Raw genomic sequence first — 15,538 nt, 5'->3', positions numbered from 1 at the left:
TGGGTAACAAGAGCGAAACTCCGTCTCAAAAAAAAAAAAAAAAAAAAATTACAAGACACGCAGAGAAACAGAAAAGTAACCCAGATTCAAGAAAACAAGCAGTAACTAGAAACAGACTAAGGCCCAGATATTGGATTTAGCAGACAACTTCAAAACAGTAAATACAAATATACTTTTAAAATTAAGGCGGGGCACGGTGGTTCACACCTGTAATCCCAGCACTTTGGGAGGCTGAGGCAAGAGAACTGCTTGAGCCCAGGAGTTCAAGACCAGCCTGAGCAACACAGTGAGACCCTGTCTCTACAAAAAATACAAATGGTTGCATGTAGTACCAGCTACTCAGGAGGCTGAGGCAGGAGGATCACTTGTGCCCAGGAGGTCAAAGCTGCAGTGAGCTAAGATTGCACCACTGCCCTCCAGCCTAGGTGACAAAGTGAGACCCTATCTCAAAAAAAAAAAAAAAAAAAAAATTAAAAAGACATGAGAAGAAATCTCAGTAGAAAAATATAAATGGCAATTCCAGAGTTGAAAAATGTAATAATTAAAATAAAAAATTCACTAGATGGGCTCAACGGCAGATTTCAAATGGCAGAACAAAGAAGGAGTGAACTGAAAAATAGTCAACTGAAAAAGAGATCACCTGAAATTATCCAATTTAAAGAATAGAAGGAAAAAAGATCAAAGAAAAATGAACAGAACTTTGGATTATGTTTAGGTTCAGGTTGAATTTTTTTAAAGAAACAAAAAACCCTATGGGAGAACAGCAAGTGTTTCAGTTTATGTGTTAGCTAGGCACAGTGGCTCACGCTTGTAATATCAGCACTTTGGGAGGCCAAGGCAGGCAAATCATGAGGTCAGGAGTTTGAGACTAGCCTGGCCAACATGGTGAAATCCCCATCTCTGCTAAAAATACAAAAATGAGCCAAGTGTGGTGCCACATGCCTGTAATCCCAGCTACCTGAGAGGCTGAGGCGGGAGAATTGCTTGAACCTGGGAGGCAGAGGTTGCAGTGAGCCAAGATTGTGCCACTGCACTCCAGCCTGGGCAACAGAGCAAGATTTCGTCCTGGGGGAAAAAAAATTTATGTGCAATGAGAGAGCCAAGAAAAGAGAAGAAAGGAAAAAATATATTTGAAGAAATTATAGTCAAAAACATCCCAAATTTGATGAATATAGATTTCAAAATCTCAAGAAAACCCAAGTATGATAAAAACAGAGATCCACTCCTAGACACATCATACAGAAACTTCTTAAAGCCAAAGACAAACAGAAAATCTTGAAATCTGCAAGAGAAAAACAACTCATTACCCACCGGAGAACCAACAACAGGATTAACAGCTGACTTTTCATCAGAATTAGCTGACTCCCAAGCGAGTGGTCCACGGGATGACATATTTAAAGGATGGGGTATGGAGGAAGAAACTGTCAACCAAGAATTCTATAGCTAACAAAGCTATCATTCAAAACTGAACACACAAAAAACACAACATTCCCATATAAATAAAAACAGACTATTTGTTTCCAGCTAGTCTACTCTAAAGAAAATACTAAAAGAAGTCCTTTGGACTGAAAGCAAATGACACTGGATAATAACTTGGACCGATAAGAAGATATGAAGATCACTGAAAATGGTGAAAAAAACCATAAACAGAGCTAGGTCTTTCTATGCAGATTATAGGACATTTCTATCTTTAGAAATATACCACACAAGGCTGGGCATTGTGGCTCATGCCTCTAATCCCAGCACTTGTGGAGACCATGGTAGGAGAATTGCATGACAGGAGTCTAAAATAAGCCTGAGCAACAAAAGAAGTCCCTGTCTCTAAAAAATAAAAAATGAGCTGGGTGTGGTGGTGTATGCTTGTAGTTCCAGCTACACGGGAGGCTGAGGCAGGTGAATCACTTGAGCCCAGGAGACTGACGTTGCAGTGAGCTATGTTCATGCCATTGCATTCCAGCCTGGGTGACAAAGCAAGAGACAATACAATTTTCCTTATGTTGATATGAGATACACGCTTATTATTAATTTATGACATTTCCTTTATTTTAGCAAGTTAGTAGTAAAAGGTGAGGTCAAAGAGATAAGCTGGGGCTAGAGACTAGTAAACCAAGTACAGAGTTTGAATTTTATTCTAATTGCATTAGAGAACTATTAAGAGTTCAGTAGGAAATCAGCAAAATTTGCATTAAAAAAACCCAAAACTATCTTAGTGCTACAGTGAAGGATAGACAAGTTAGGCAGCAGTAATGCCGGAAATAAGTGATGAGGTCTGGACTAGAATGGTGATGATGATAAATTCTTTTAAATTTCCTAACAGCCTCTATTTTAGAGTGAGCCAACGGCAAAGAGAGATTAAATAACTGGTCCAAGGTCAAACAGTTTAGTAGGGGCCATACTAAGATTCAAACACAAACAATCTGGTGGAAGAGTAGTAAGATGTAGAGAAGGTGAAGTAGTTTTAGAGTTATGGTTATCAAGGCTTGCTAATCAATTAGATGTGAAGATGTAAGAAATAAAGGATATTCCTAGGTTTTTCTTGAGAAACTGAGCTTGGTAGTATAACTATGTAGAGAAAGGATGTAAAATAAGAAGAAAAGGGGTTCCAGGAGCTGAACAGAAAAAGAGGCAGCAGCAGAAGAGCCAGTGTTTGGCAGGAAAACTGGGACAGCACAAAAAGCCAAAAGACTAAGTATTTCTAGGAGGAGAAAGGATAATGTATACAATGCTGCTGAGAGAAGGTGTAAATGAGAACACATGTAAATGCTAAATTAATGTAGAGAGTTTTCTAGTTGTATAATTAAGGTGAAAATTTCGATATGATTGCCATGCATCCTTCTGTTTTTCACCTCATAGTTCACATACCGTAAGAGATCCATTTTGTGTGCTGGGTGAGTTGCTGCTCTGCTCCCCGTGGGCTTGCGTACTTCCATAGAGTGTCAGGTCATGCTCACCGGTCTGGCCGGCATAGTCTTGAGTGTGTGGCACCCCATATTCTGTGGGAATTCCATTCTGCGGAGGTGGTGGAAATGGGATGGTAGTAAAAGGCTGAACCATCGCGTCAGGAGTTGTTGTTGGCTCCTGGTTACCCTAAAACAAACAATGAGAAAACCAAAAAGTGACTCTGAATCCTTCTCACCTAACTAGTTTTCAAGTGAGCATATGGAATTATCCGAACATTCTCTCACTGCATAGGCTGGGTGCAGTGGCTCATGCCTGTAATCCCAGTAGTTTGGGAGGCCAAGGTGGGCGGATCACCTGAAGTCGGGAGTTTGAACAGTCTGACCAACATGGAGAAACCCCATCTCTACTAAAAATACAAAATTAGCCAGGTGTAGCAGTGCATGCCTGTAATCCCAGCTACTTGGGAGGCTGAGGCAGGAGAACTGCTTGAACCCGGGTGGTGTGGCGGTGGTTGGTGGTGAGTTGAGATCCTGCCATTGCACTCCAGCCTGGGCAACTGTCTCAAAAAAACAGGAAGGAAGTCCCAGTTTTAGTCATCAAATCAGCAAAAAAAAATTAAGCAGTTTTATTGTGATATAACTTTCATATAATAAACAGCACTTATTTGTTTATAGTATACAATTTGGTAAGTTTTGATATATGTACTTATATTCTCATAAAATCATCACAATCAAGATAGTCAACACATATATCCAAAACCCCCAAGTTTCCTTGTGCCCCTCAATAATAACTGTGTATTACTTTTGTAATAAAACCTATACAATATATTTTTACTATTGAAGAGAATGACAAAAAATATATACTCAATAAAGGGAAGCCAATATTCTGAAACACTGAATTACTGTGTTACCCTTCAGAGAATGGTAATGATCTACCTAGAAACAAAAATTCGTAACTCTCTTCCATTGAAAAGTTAAAACAACTTCAAAATGCAGCTGTCTCCACTGTCCAAGAATGATTTCTACTTAGTAATAAAAACTGCTTTATCTAAAAGCGATGAAAGAAAAAGGCAGAGAATTGGGAGTGGGGGACTGCAACAGTCTAGATAAAAAGTGATGAACTGATTACAGTTATTAGAAGGAAGGGACACAGTCATAGGCTGAGTTGTGTTCCTCCCCAACTCATATGTTGAGGTTCTAACCCTAACTACCTCAAAATGTCATTGTTTTTATAGACAGGGTCTTTAAAAAGGTAATTAAGTTAAAGTGATGTCATGAGGAGAGGCCTTAATCCAATTGGAGTGGTGTCTTCATGAGAAAAGGGAACGTAGATACAGACACATACAAAAGAAGGCCCACGTGAAGACACAGAGCATGGCCATCTACAAGCCAATGAAAAAGACATTAGAAACCAACCCTGCTTACACACTGATCTTGCACGTCTAGCCTCCAGAATGGTGAGAAAATATATTTCTATACTGTTATGTAATACTTTGTTATGGAAGCCCTTGCAAACTAGCGGCAGGAATGGAGATTCTATAACACAGAAAAATAAAAAAAAAATTGCTTTACATAGAAATGTTCCTGCTATTGGACATAATGACTCATACTCTGTAATCCCAGCACTTTGGGAGGCAGAGATGGAAAGACTGCCTGTGGCCAGGAGTTCAAGACCAGCCTGGGCAACACAGAGCGACCCTGTCTCTAGAAAAACTTTAAAAAATTAGCTGGGCATGGTGGCAAGTGTCTAGTCCCAGCTACTTGTGAGGCTGAGGCAGGAGGATTGCTTAAGCCCAAAGGCTGGAGGCTGCATTGAGCCCTGATTGGACCACTGCACTCTAGCCTGGACAACAGAAAGACCCTGTCTCTTAAGAAAAGAAAAAAGCCTGGGTAATTCCAGCACCTTCTGAGGCCGAGGTGGGCGGATCACTTGAAGTCAGGAGCTCAATACCAGCCTGGCCAAAATGGTGAAACTCCGCCTCTATTAAAAATATAAAAACTAGCCAAGTATGGCGAGAAATGACTTTAATCCCAGGCACTTGGGAGGCTGAGGCAGGAGAATCGCTTGAACTCAGGAGGGCTGACATTTTGCAGTCCTCTGCAAATGCAGTGAACTGACATTGCTGCCACTGTACTCAAGCCCAGACAACTGAGTAAGACTCGCGATCTCAAAACACAGAGAAAAAAAAAAAAAAAAAAGTCTTTCTCTTTAGTTCTTAGAAAATGTGCTATGAAAACGTTAAATTTTTGAGCCCATAAAATTTTTTTGGAAAAAGTCTCTTTGTCACCCAACACTATATAACTTCTCTTAATTATTTCTAGGTTAGGATAGTATACATGATTTCTTTTTAGCTATTCTGGGCATCTGAAGAGAGATATAAAATAGTTATCACCTTTCTCCTTCAAATTATTCAATCCTCTGTCTCTCTGTATCTATCTAGCCATATGAAACATAGTGCTTCAGAAGCCCTCACTGGATGTAACAGCCTGAAGACAGATACGAAAAATAACTGGAATTCAGGTGGACTGGTGAATGAAACACAATAAGAGCACCAAAGGTCTTATGGCCACATCAGGCATAAATGTATCTTACAGGAATCCATAAGAAAGTTCTACTAAATAACTGCTAAAGGCTAAAAGACACAGTTCAAGTTAGGATTAACAAGGCCAAGGGGACTTTCTCGTGCTCTGACAGTTCTCCTCTCAGCCTCCTCATTTTACTCCAGCCTCCATTCTCCACCCCAGCCTGTTGGGAATGAGACTCTGGCACACAAGTACACAGTGTGAATTCTCCCAAAGGGCTATGTATGATTCAGTCAACTGAATAAACACATCAATTAGCAGTGGGAGATGGGGAGAAAGGTAAAAACATTTCCTATGATCCACTTGTAGCGTAGGCACTAGGCGTTTCACAGAAATGCAAGCCAGGCACAGGCTCTATTCTCCTAGAGGAGAAATGTAACCTCTGTTAGGAGGTCAAGAAGAAATTCTTGGTGAATTATTTTGTTATAGAAATTTCTTTTAATTTTTTTGTTAAAAATGTAACAATTGTTTATATACTAAGGGAATGAAATTGAGATAGGCGTGATTTAACATTTTCTCTTACATATCCTGCAATATCTGAATATTTCCCCAAGTATGTATTATTAAAAATGTTAAATGGTTTCAGATTTCTATTAAATTTCCAGGCCATATTCCACAGTTGTATGTTCAGAAAACAGCCCTCAGCAAACTATGAGGTAATAGTTCACATGATTATTTCTTGGTATGAATTTACCTCTATACTTATGTAAAAATGTTTTGTTTCTAATACCAGAGGCTAAGGTGCGTAAGCATGTCTCACCTGAGAAAAGAAATTATTAGCTTTCTCTTTAGTCCACAAGGCTAGACAGAATAGCTCTTTTCCCTAACCTAGCAATCTATAAACTTTCTTCTATTTCCAGTTAGTAGTAATTCCTTCCTTTCCTGTATTCTTATAATAACTAGCTTGCATCCCCTACAAGCCATTTAAATATAAAGCCTCATACTCAGCAAATCTAAATATGTGTTTTAACTCTCCTATTAGATCAAAAGGTTCATTATGATGAGTGGACACAGTCCTGTACGATGTAGAATCCCACATGGTACATAATAAATATGAAGTGTTAAACATTTATGAAACAGAGGGAGATTGAGACAGTCACGTGTGTGCACATTACAGCAAACTGCTTTGCTGGGCTAGAGTAGAGAGCATAACAAGGGATAACATACAATGAAACAAATGTTGATATCCTGGGTTGATATCAAACTGGATGTAGGGATGGGAAAGCAGAAGGGGTGAAGCATTAGGAAAGAAAAGAATCAACATTTATGTGCTTATGCTTTATGCACTTCATTTCCTTCTGCCTTACAAACACGGGCTTTAAGAGTTGTTGACCTGCTGTAGGTGAAAATCAGATGTAACTTAATTTCTAAGTTTAGAATGATGTCTTTCTCCTTGAAACCACAGATAGTTACAGAGGCGATACATATTCTACACAGTCTTTAGGTGTACAATGTGAAATATGCTAAATGCTTTTATTCTAAATTCAAATATACAGTTGTCCCTTCATTGGTAATTGGTAACTTCATATTTATTATGTACCATGTGGGATTCTACATCGTACAGGACTGTCTCCACCCATCATAATGAACCTTTTGATCTAATAGGAGAGTTAAAACACATATTTAGATTTGCTGAGTATGAGGCTTTATATTTAAATGGCTTGTAGGGGATGCAAGCTAGTTATTATAAGAATACAGGAAAGGAAGGAATTACTACTAACTGGAAATAGAAGAAAGTTTATAGATTGCTAGGTTAGGGAAAAGAGCTATTCTGTCTAGCCTTGTGGACTAAAGAGAAAGCTAATAATTTCTTTTCTCAGGTGAGACATGCTTACGCACCTTAGCCTCTGGTATTAGAAACAAAACATTTTTACATAAGTATAGAGGTAAATTCATACCAAGAAATAATCATGTGAACTATTATCTCAGGTAATTGGTTCCAGGAACCTCCCAGCCCCCACCCACCACAGATGCCAAAATCCTTGGATACTCAAGTCCTTTATATAAAATGGTATAGTATTTGCATATCATCTACTTACACACATCCTCTTGTATACTTTAAATCATCTCTAGATTACTTATAATACCTAGTACAATGTAAATGTTATGTAAATAGTTGTTATGCTGTATGTAGTGTTTAGAAAATAATGACAAGGCCCTGCATGGTGGCTCATGCCTGTAATCCCAGCTCTTTGGGAAGCGGAGGAGGGGGGATCACTTGAGCCCCGGAGTTTGAGATCAGCTTAGGCAACACAGTGGAATCACGTCTCTACAAAAATTTTTTTAAAATTAGCTGGGCATGCAAGTGCCTGTAGTCCCAGTTGCTCAGGAGGCTGAGACAAGAGGATTACTTGAGCTTGGGAGATAGAGGCTGCAGTGAGCTATGATTATAGCACCGCATTCCAGCCTGGGCGACAGAGTGGGACCTTGTCTCAAAAAAACAAAGAAAAGAAAAAAGTATCAAGAAAAAAAAAAAGACTGGCCAGGCACGGTGGCTCACACCTGTAATCCCAATGCTTTGGGAAGCCAAGGTGAGGGGATCCCTTGAGCTAAGGAGATTGAGACCAACCTGGGCAAAGGGAGACCCTGTCTCCTAAAAAGAAAAAAAGTCTGTAAGTGTTTAATACAGACACAGTCACACAGTCATCCGATTTCCCTCCCTAATTTTTCAATCCACAGCTAGCTGAATGCACAGATGCAGAACCTGTGGCTATGGACAGACAACTATAGTAGCACAGTCATCAAACAGGAACCCATTCAAAGGTCTATTACCTTACCCACAGCAATCTCAGAGGTTCAATCATCACCTAGAGAGAGGTGACTTCCAATGCTTTTTCTAGCTCCAACCATGTGCTTTCTCCCAAGTTTACATGGGATGTAGTAAAATAGAAGAAAACATGAACCTAAAAGGCAGACTTGAGTTTAAAGCCCAATTATATCTCGCACCAGATAGGTTGTTTATTTCAGATGTGGTGTGAAAATTGAGAGAGCAAGTGAAACTGTTTTGTTAATGATTCTTTAGCATATTTTCTGTTCCTACTGAGTTATTCTGAATATTATTTAAAAGCTATGCAAAGTATTATAAGAGAACACAGAAATAGCCTAAAATATAATTATCTTCATATTTCTCAGATAAAGTGTATGTAATCTTTTTTTTTTTTTTTTGAGACGGAGTTTCACTCGTTACCCAGGCTGGAGGGCAATGGCGCGATCTCGGCTCATCGCAACCTCCGCCTCCTGGGTTCAGGCAATTCTCCTGCCTCAGCCTCCTGTGTAGCTGGGATTACAGGCATGTGCCACCATGCCCAGCTGATTTTTTTTTTGTATTTTTAGTAGAGACGGGGTTTCACCGTGTTGACCAGGATGGTGGTGATCTCTTGACCTCGTGATCCACCCACCTCGGCCTCCCAAAGTGCTGGGGTTACAGGCTTGAGCCACCGCGCCCGGCCAAGTGTATGTAATCTTTGAGAGAGAAGGATGTATTTTTGTTTATATCTTCTCAATTATTTTGCAACTTCATTCTGATTTTCTCAGTTTGGTCATCTTACACATATAACCTACTATTGCACTGCTTCTAATCAACAGGCTGCAAATCCTAAAAGCTTCTCAATTCCCACACCACATATATGGTCGGAATGGATCATGCACACAAATAGATCAATATTAATTTTATTCATACCATCACAAAAAGAATCACTTATTTAGGTAGTACACATTCTCACCAGTTTATCACCTCTGACAATGTTACTAATAATTTTTTGAGTGCTGTTTATAAGTGGAAATTGATTTTCTAGGATTATAAAATAAATAAAAGGTTTTGCTTTTAAGTATTTTTATAAATGATATCATTTTGATCCATTGGGATTTGTTTAGATTTGCTCAGATTTCAGGCTCTACTTGCCTTTGTTTAAAAAAAAAAAAAGAGTGCCTAGGCAAAGCCCTACCAGTTTAAATTAATTTATTATTTATTTTGTCATAATGGACAATTAAGTTTGCATCTTCTATATGCCGAAATGGAACAGCCTTAAAAATAGTCACAGCCAGGTGTGGTGGCTCACACCTGCAATTCCAGCACTTTGGGAGGCTGAGATGGGAGGACTGCTTGAGGCCAGGAGATCAAGACCAGCCTGGGCAACATAGCAAGACCCTACCTCTAAAAAATTTTTTTTTTCTTTTAAGTAGCCAGGTGTGGTGGCATGTACCTGTAGTGCTAGCTACTCGGGACTCGGGAGGCTGAGGCGAAAAGACCACTTGAGTCCAGGAGCTTGAGGCTACAGTGAGACTAGATCACACCACTGTACTCTATCCTGAGTGACAGAGAGAGACCATGTCTCTAAGAAAAAAAACAAAACAAAGAAATAGTTGTAACTCAGGTTCCAAATAAAACACTGGCAAGGTACTAGAATGTTTTCTGAAGTACAGAATATTTCATTATGCTTCATAGATTTTGTTAGGCATTCTATTGTAGTCTACCTCTTTAAAACAGAAAATTGACATGATATACATATAGTAACAGAGAAAAATTTTTCTCTATCTCTTTCCCAGAACAAAACACATTTTGTCTACGACCATGGTTACATGGTGGCTTAAATATTCTCTTATCAGTTAACAAGTCTCTAAGTCAGCCAGGGACTGAATCATAAACTTCTTCATCATAGCTTCCTCACCAAATGAAGTGATGATGAGCACACAGCAGGTGACCTTTAGAAAATACCTGCTAATTGAACTAACCTGGTGATTGAATATCTGCTTCTGCAGTATAAATCTATAAAAAGATAGGAACCATTCTCTCAATAGCTTTACCAACTCTGCCTGGGACCTTACCACAATATAAATAATAATTCTATTAAGATACATATAAGGCTACATGTGAGAATCCACATTATGTACTACGGGAAGTGAAATGAAAAATGAGTCACTGCTCTCACCTAGGCTATCCAAAGAATTTTTTATTTAAATACATAGCTCTGTTTTCTTTTAACTTAACCTCAACCTAATCAACTCTCCAAGCAGCTGCCAGAATGATCTTTCTAAAATAAAACCTAAATCTGATATTGTTAATTTATCTTCTTAAAATCCTAGGCTCCCAATGTTTACAGTCTCAAGTCCAAATGCCTTTGCATGGAAGTCATGCCCCTTGCACACTTCATCTATTCAGCTTCAACTCTTGCCATCAAATATTTATTGAGTACCTACCATGTGTTAGATACTCTGTTCTAGCTGCTGAGGAAACAACAGTGATTAAGAAGACAAAGTCCCTGTCCTTATGGAGTTTACATTCTAGTAGAAAGAGACAAATAATAAATTGGCAAGCAAAACCATAAACAGATGGTGAGCTACAGAGAAAAAATAAAAGGAGGGTATCAGAGTATTGGGTTAGAGGGATACAGAATTTCTATTTTCAAGCAAGGTAATATTTATCATACTTTTTAAGAAATTAAGGCAACAAGCCATTTGTGTATCTGGATGGAAGAAGACTCCAGAAAAAGGGAACATAAATACAAAGTCCCATAGGCAAAAATACATGCAGCTTATTCTAAGAACTAGGAACATGGAGGCCTTGGAGGCCTATGGGATCGGACTGGAACAAGCATGGAACAGAGTGGTAGGAGATGAAGTAAGAAAGGTAGAAGTGGGGAAAGAGAAATGTTGGTGGAAATCCTGTAAAGCTTAGAGCCACTGCAGGGATTTTAGCTTTTACACTCCACTCCACTCCACTAAGAGTTTTGAGCAGAGAAGTCGCATGATTGGAATTAGGTTGTAAATGCACCACTCGGTAAAGACAAAGGCAGGGAGTCCTGTTGGGAGGTGACCCTGATAATTCACCTGAGATGAGGAGGGTTTGGCGCAGGTGGTAATCTAATGTGTGTCAAATGCTGGAAAACACCATGTGCTGTTTCACCTTCCAGTTTCTTTGCACCTAGTATTCATTCTGCTTAGAAAGCTTTTTTCCTTTCTACTCATCTGGCTAATACATACACAATCTTTAATATGTATTCAGAAATCTACTCCTCTCTAGGGGTTTCTAATTCACTCAAATAAGGGGAAAAATCATTCTTTCTTCCTACCCTCTCCAACCTAAAACTTAAAGCTATTGTGGTACTTATATGTTATTACAATTATTTGCTTACATATGTATGAATATGAACTCTTTGAGGGCAGGTAATTGTCCAGGTCTAATTCATCTTTGTATCCCAGTGACTACCTTAAAAGCTCTCAATAAGTATTTGCTAAAGAAATAAAAGATGTTTTAACCTAGTAGACATATAAGCAACCCCAAACTTTTGTTATGACAAAAATGATATATGGTGGCACAGGAAGAGACCAACATTCAGCATTGGGAAACAAAGGTGATATGAAGTAGGGAGGATAAGGAGATCCATTAGAAGGATACCACAAACTTTGAAGAGACTTATACTAAAGCTATGAACTATATACGACAGGCATAGAGAGATACAGATTAGGGGACCGAGCTAAGACAATCCAAAGGCAGAAGTGGCAGAACCTGGCAACAAGTATGAGGGAGAAGAAGACTATCAGATTTCAACGCCAGGGTACTGTAGGCTAACAAGGAGTGAGCAGGAAGAAGTGGGAAAGAAGAAAGGATCAGTTCTGCCGGGCGCAGTGGCTCACGCCTGTAATCCCAGCACTTTGGGTGGCCAAGGGGGGTGGATCACGAGGTCAAGAGATCGAGACCATCCTGGTCAACACGGTGAAACCCCGTCTCTACTAAAAATACAAAACATTAGCTGGGCATGGTGGCACGTGCCTGTAATTCCAGCTACTCAGGAGATTGAGGCAGGAGAATTGCCTGAACCCAAGAGGCAGAGGTTGTGGTGAGCCGAGATGGCGCCATTGCCCTCCAGCCTGGGTAACAAGAGTGAAACTCCGTCTCCAAAAAAAAAAAAAAAAGATCAGTTCTAGCAGTCCAAGATGTTCCTGATATAAACTAATTTAGATCCAGGTCGGGTGCAGCGGCTCACACCTGTAATCCCAGCACTTTGGGAGGCTGAGGTGGGTGGATCATGAGGTCAGGAGTTCAAGATCAGCCTGCCCAAGATGGTAAAACCCTAGCTATGCTAAGAATACAAAAAAAGCCAGGAGCGGTGGCAGGTGCCTGTAATCCCAGCTACTTGAGAGGCTGAGGCAGGAGAATCGCTTGAATCCAAGAGGCGGAGGTTGCAGTGAGCAGAGCTCGCACCATTGCACTCCAGCCTGGGCAACAGAGTGAGACACTGTCTCAAAAATAATAATAATAATAATAATTAGATTGTATTTTTAAATATTTGAAGTTCATTCTGTTTTCTGAATGCATTCTAACACATCCTTGATAGTTATTTCCAGAGCGTTTTTGGTAACTAATTTTTCCTTTTTAAATTTTATTTTTTACTTTTATCAAATTAATACATACACATGATAGCAAATCAAATAGGTAAGAAGAGCTTATGATGAGAAGCAGCAGTATCCTGGCCAGGCATGTTGGCTCATGCCTGTAATCCCAGCACTTTGGGAGGCAGAGGCAGGCAGATCACCTGAGGTCAGTTTGAGACTATCCTGGCCAACATGGTAAAAATCTGTCTCTACTAAAAATATAAAAATTAGCCAGGTGTAGAGGCAGTCGCCTGTAATCCCAGCTACTTGGGAAGCTGAGGCAGGAGAATTGCTTGAACCTGGGAGGTGGAGGTTTCAATGAGCCAAGATCATGCCGCTACACTCCAGACTCTGTTTCCCCCCCAAAAAAAAAAAAAAAAAAAGGCAGTAGTATCCTATCCCTCCCTCTGTTAGTCCTTTGAGGACAGACCCTCTTTTAATAGCTCCTTAAAAGGCAGATGTTCTCAGGCCAAAGGCTGCCATTAGGGATTACTGACTCCTCTGACCACCCCCAGCCTTTGGCAACACATGTTCAGTACAGACCTGATCTGCCTACCGACTGCAGAACCTGGCCTCCCAACCTGTTTGAATGGGAAACTTTGACCAAAAGGGGGAGGAGCAGGAAATGGGAGGAAACCATAAACACCTCTTCACATCTTCTTTGGATAGAAAGGACAGAAAAGCAATAGCTCTACACAACCTTCCTGAAGACTTCCAGTAAAACCAAGCAATTAGCAAGGCTTATTACAAAGCCTGGGCCAGCCTTTCTGCCTTCTGTCACTCTCCTTTCCCTCCTGCTTTCCTGAGAGGCTACTCCCCAAAAAAGTGTTAGTGGGTAAGGGTTTGTTTCAGACTCAGTTTTCCAGTGAACAATAGCTAAAGACAGTCTATGACTTGTGTCTTGTATTTTCCATTTTGGTGTCTTAAACCTCTACTTTTTGGGAGTTTCACCAATTCTATTTGGCTATCCTTCTATTGTGTGCTTTCCATTGACAGTAATGTTCTAAATCTCCTTTTGCATTCTCTAATTGCTTTTCATTAAACCTAGTACTGATTTTATAAATGTTAATATCTTCCAGAATCTGAGTATTTTAGTTAGAAGACTTCTTTAAACTTTTCTTCTGTTTCCTGCATTTTCTGTTGACCCTAGGTTCAGGTTTTCTTTTTGTTCTCTTTCATGCTAAAAGTTCCTCTCAGAGGTTTAATGATCCTCATGTGCTAGTAACCCAGGTAAAAGGACTTGTTAGCTAGTATGGGTTTCTTCTGTGAATTTGCTTTCTGATTACATCTCTCCTTGGAATTAAAATTGCAATGGGAACTCAGTATAAGATAGAGAAGAGCATGTCATTGGCAGGCTTTGTGTTAGTGTAAGCCACTAGCAAAGTGCAGAATGCCCTCCCCCTTCATTCCCCTACATATGAGACTAAAGGAAGGGGTGCCAATATCTAACACACATACAAAATTAAATGCTCCCAAACATTCTGATCAACTTCTTTGGGACAAACACTGTTTTATGTTTTGTTTTTCCATTGTTTTTTGTTTTGAGAGGGAGGCTCGCTCTGTCACCCAGGCTGGAGTGCAGTGGCACCATCTTGGCTCACTGCAACCTCCGCTTCCTGAGTTCAAGCTATTCTCCTGCCTCAGCCTCCCAAGTAGCTGGGATGACAGATGCCTATATTGGCCAGGCTAGTCTCAAACTCCTGACTTCAGGTGATCTACCCGTCTTGGCCTCCCAAAGTGCCAGGATTATAAGCATAAGCCAGGACACCCAGCCTTGTTTTTCCTTTGTTAATGCTAGAGAAAGGGGGTGGTATAGTACTTGCAGACTACTGCCATTGGAAGGGGTTGGAAAGGCTCGGGCAATGCCAGGTAACTGAGTTACCACCTAAATAAATACTGAATTCTTCTGTTTTCTGTCTCTTTTTCATTTTTGCTCAGAGAGCTTCCGTGGGTTCCCCCTGGGCTGACTAGCTTCCACACCACTAGCAAGCAACCTCCTTATAGTCACTGACAGGCATCTGGCTTATTACCCATTTCATCCATCAATTGGTCCTCATTTGCTTTAGCTTTTCCAGAAATTTAATAACTCTCTTATTAGTGTTGCCACATTTCATCCTTTCTATTTGCTACTGCTGATTTATTTTTTTTTAACTTCTATATTGTTATTTTGGTGGAGTCTTGTAAGAGATGTGAGGCAAATGAAAGCATCTATCTATCATCTTGACCCAGAAGTCATGATTTATTTTCCGCAAAACAAGATTTCAACCATACATAAGTTCTGTAATTCCACTTTCCTGTATAGATTTGACAAAGGTTAAATAACTATTAAACATTTATTTTTTAAATATCTTTAACAATTCTAAGATTGATTAAAAGCAAATTAGAGAAGATTAAAAGGAAAAGTGTTTACTATAATCTTTGAAGCTGCCTGTGTACTTATGCTTTAATAAGTTAGACACATTTAAATTACAGGAAGCAAAGCAACTCAGAGAAGAATCAAAACTAAGTACGTGGCCGGGCATGGTGGCTCACATCTGTAATCCCAGCACTTTGGGAGGCTGAGGCAGGAGGATCGCTTGAACTAGGGAGGTAGAGGTTGCAGTGAGCCGAGATCGTGCTACTGCACTCTAGCCTGAGCGACAAGGCAAGACTCCATCTCAAAAAAAAAAAAAAAAAAAAAAAAA

General features: G+C 39.8%; 1 protein-coding gene across 35 annotated transcripts in view; it reads right to left on the bottom strand.

Annotated features, from left to right (window-relative positions):
* The window catches only part of RBFOX2 (RNA binding fox-1 homolog 2), a 290,327-nt gene that overhangs the window by 66,335 nt on the left and 208,454 nt on the right, over positions 1-15,538 (bottom strand). For all 35 annotated transcript variants that reach the window (XR_004265710.1, XM_032269671.1, XM_032269667.1 and 32 more), the window contains one exon: positions 2,863-3,087. Coding sequence is in view for 34 of the 35 variants with exons in the window: in XM_032269671.1 (XP_032125562.1) it covers positions 2,863-3,087 (225 nt within the window). In the remaining variant the exon portion in view is untranslated. The remainder of the gene's footprint in view (positions 1-2,862; positions 3,088-15,538) is intronic.

The sequence above is a fragment of the Sapajus apella genome, unplaced genomic scaffold (genome assembly GCF_009761245.1).
Source record: "Sapajus apella isolate SASKATOON/1434 unplaced genomic scaffold, GSC_monkey_1.0 scaffold197, whole genome shotgun sequence".
Classification (NCBI taxonomy): domain Eukaryota; kingdom Metazoa; phylum Chordata; class Mammalia; order Primates; family Cebidae; genus Sapajus; species Sapajus apella.
This window is presented reverse-complemented; position numbering and strand designations above follow the sequence as displayed.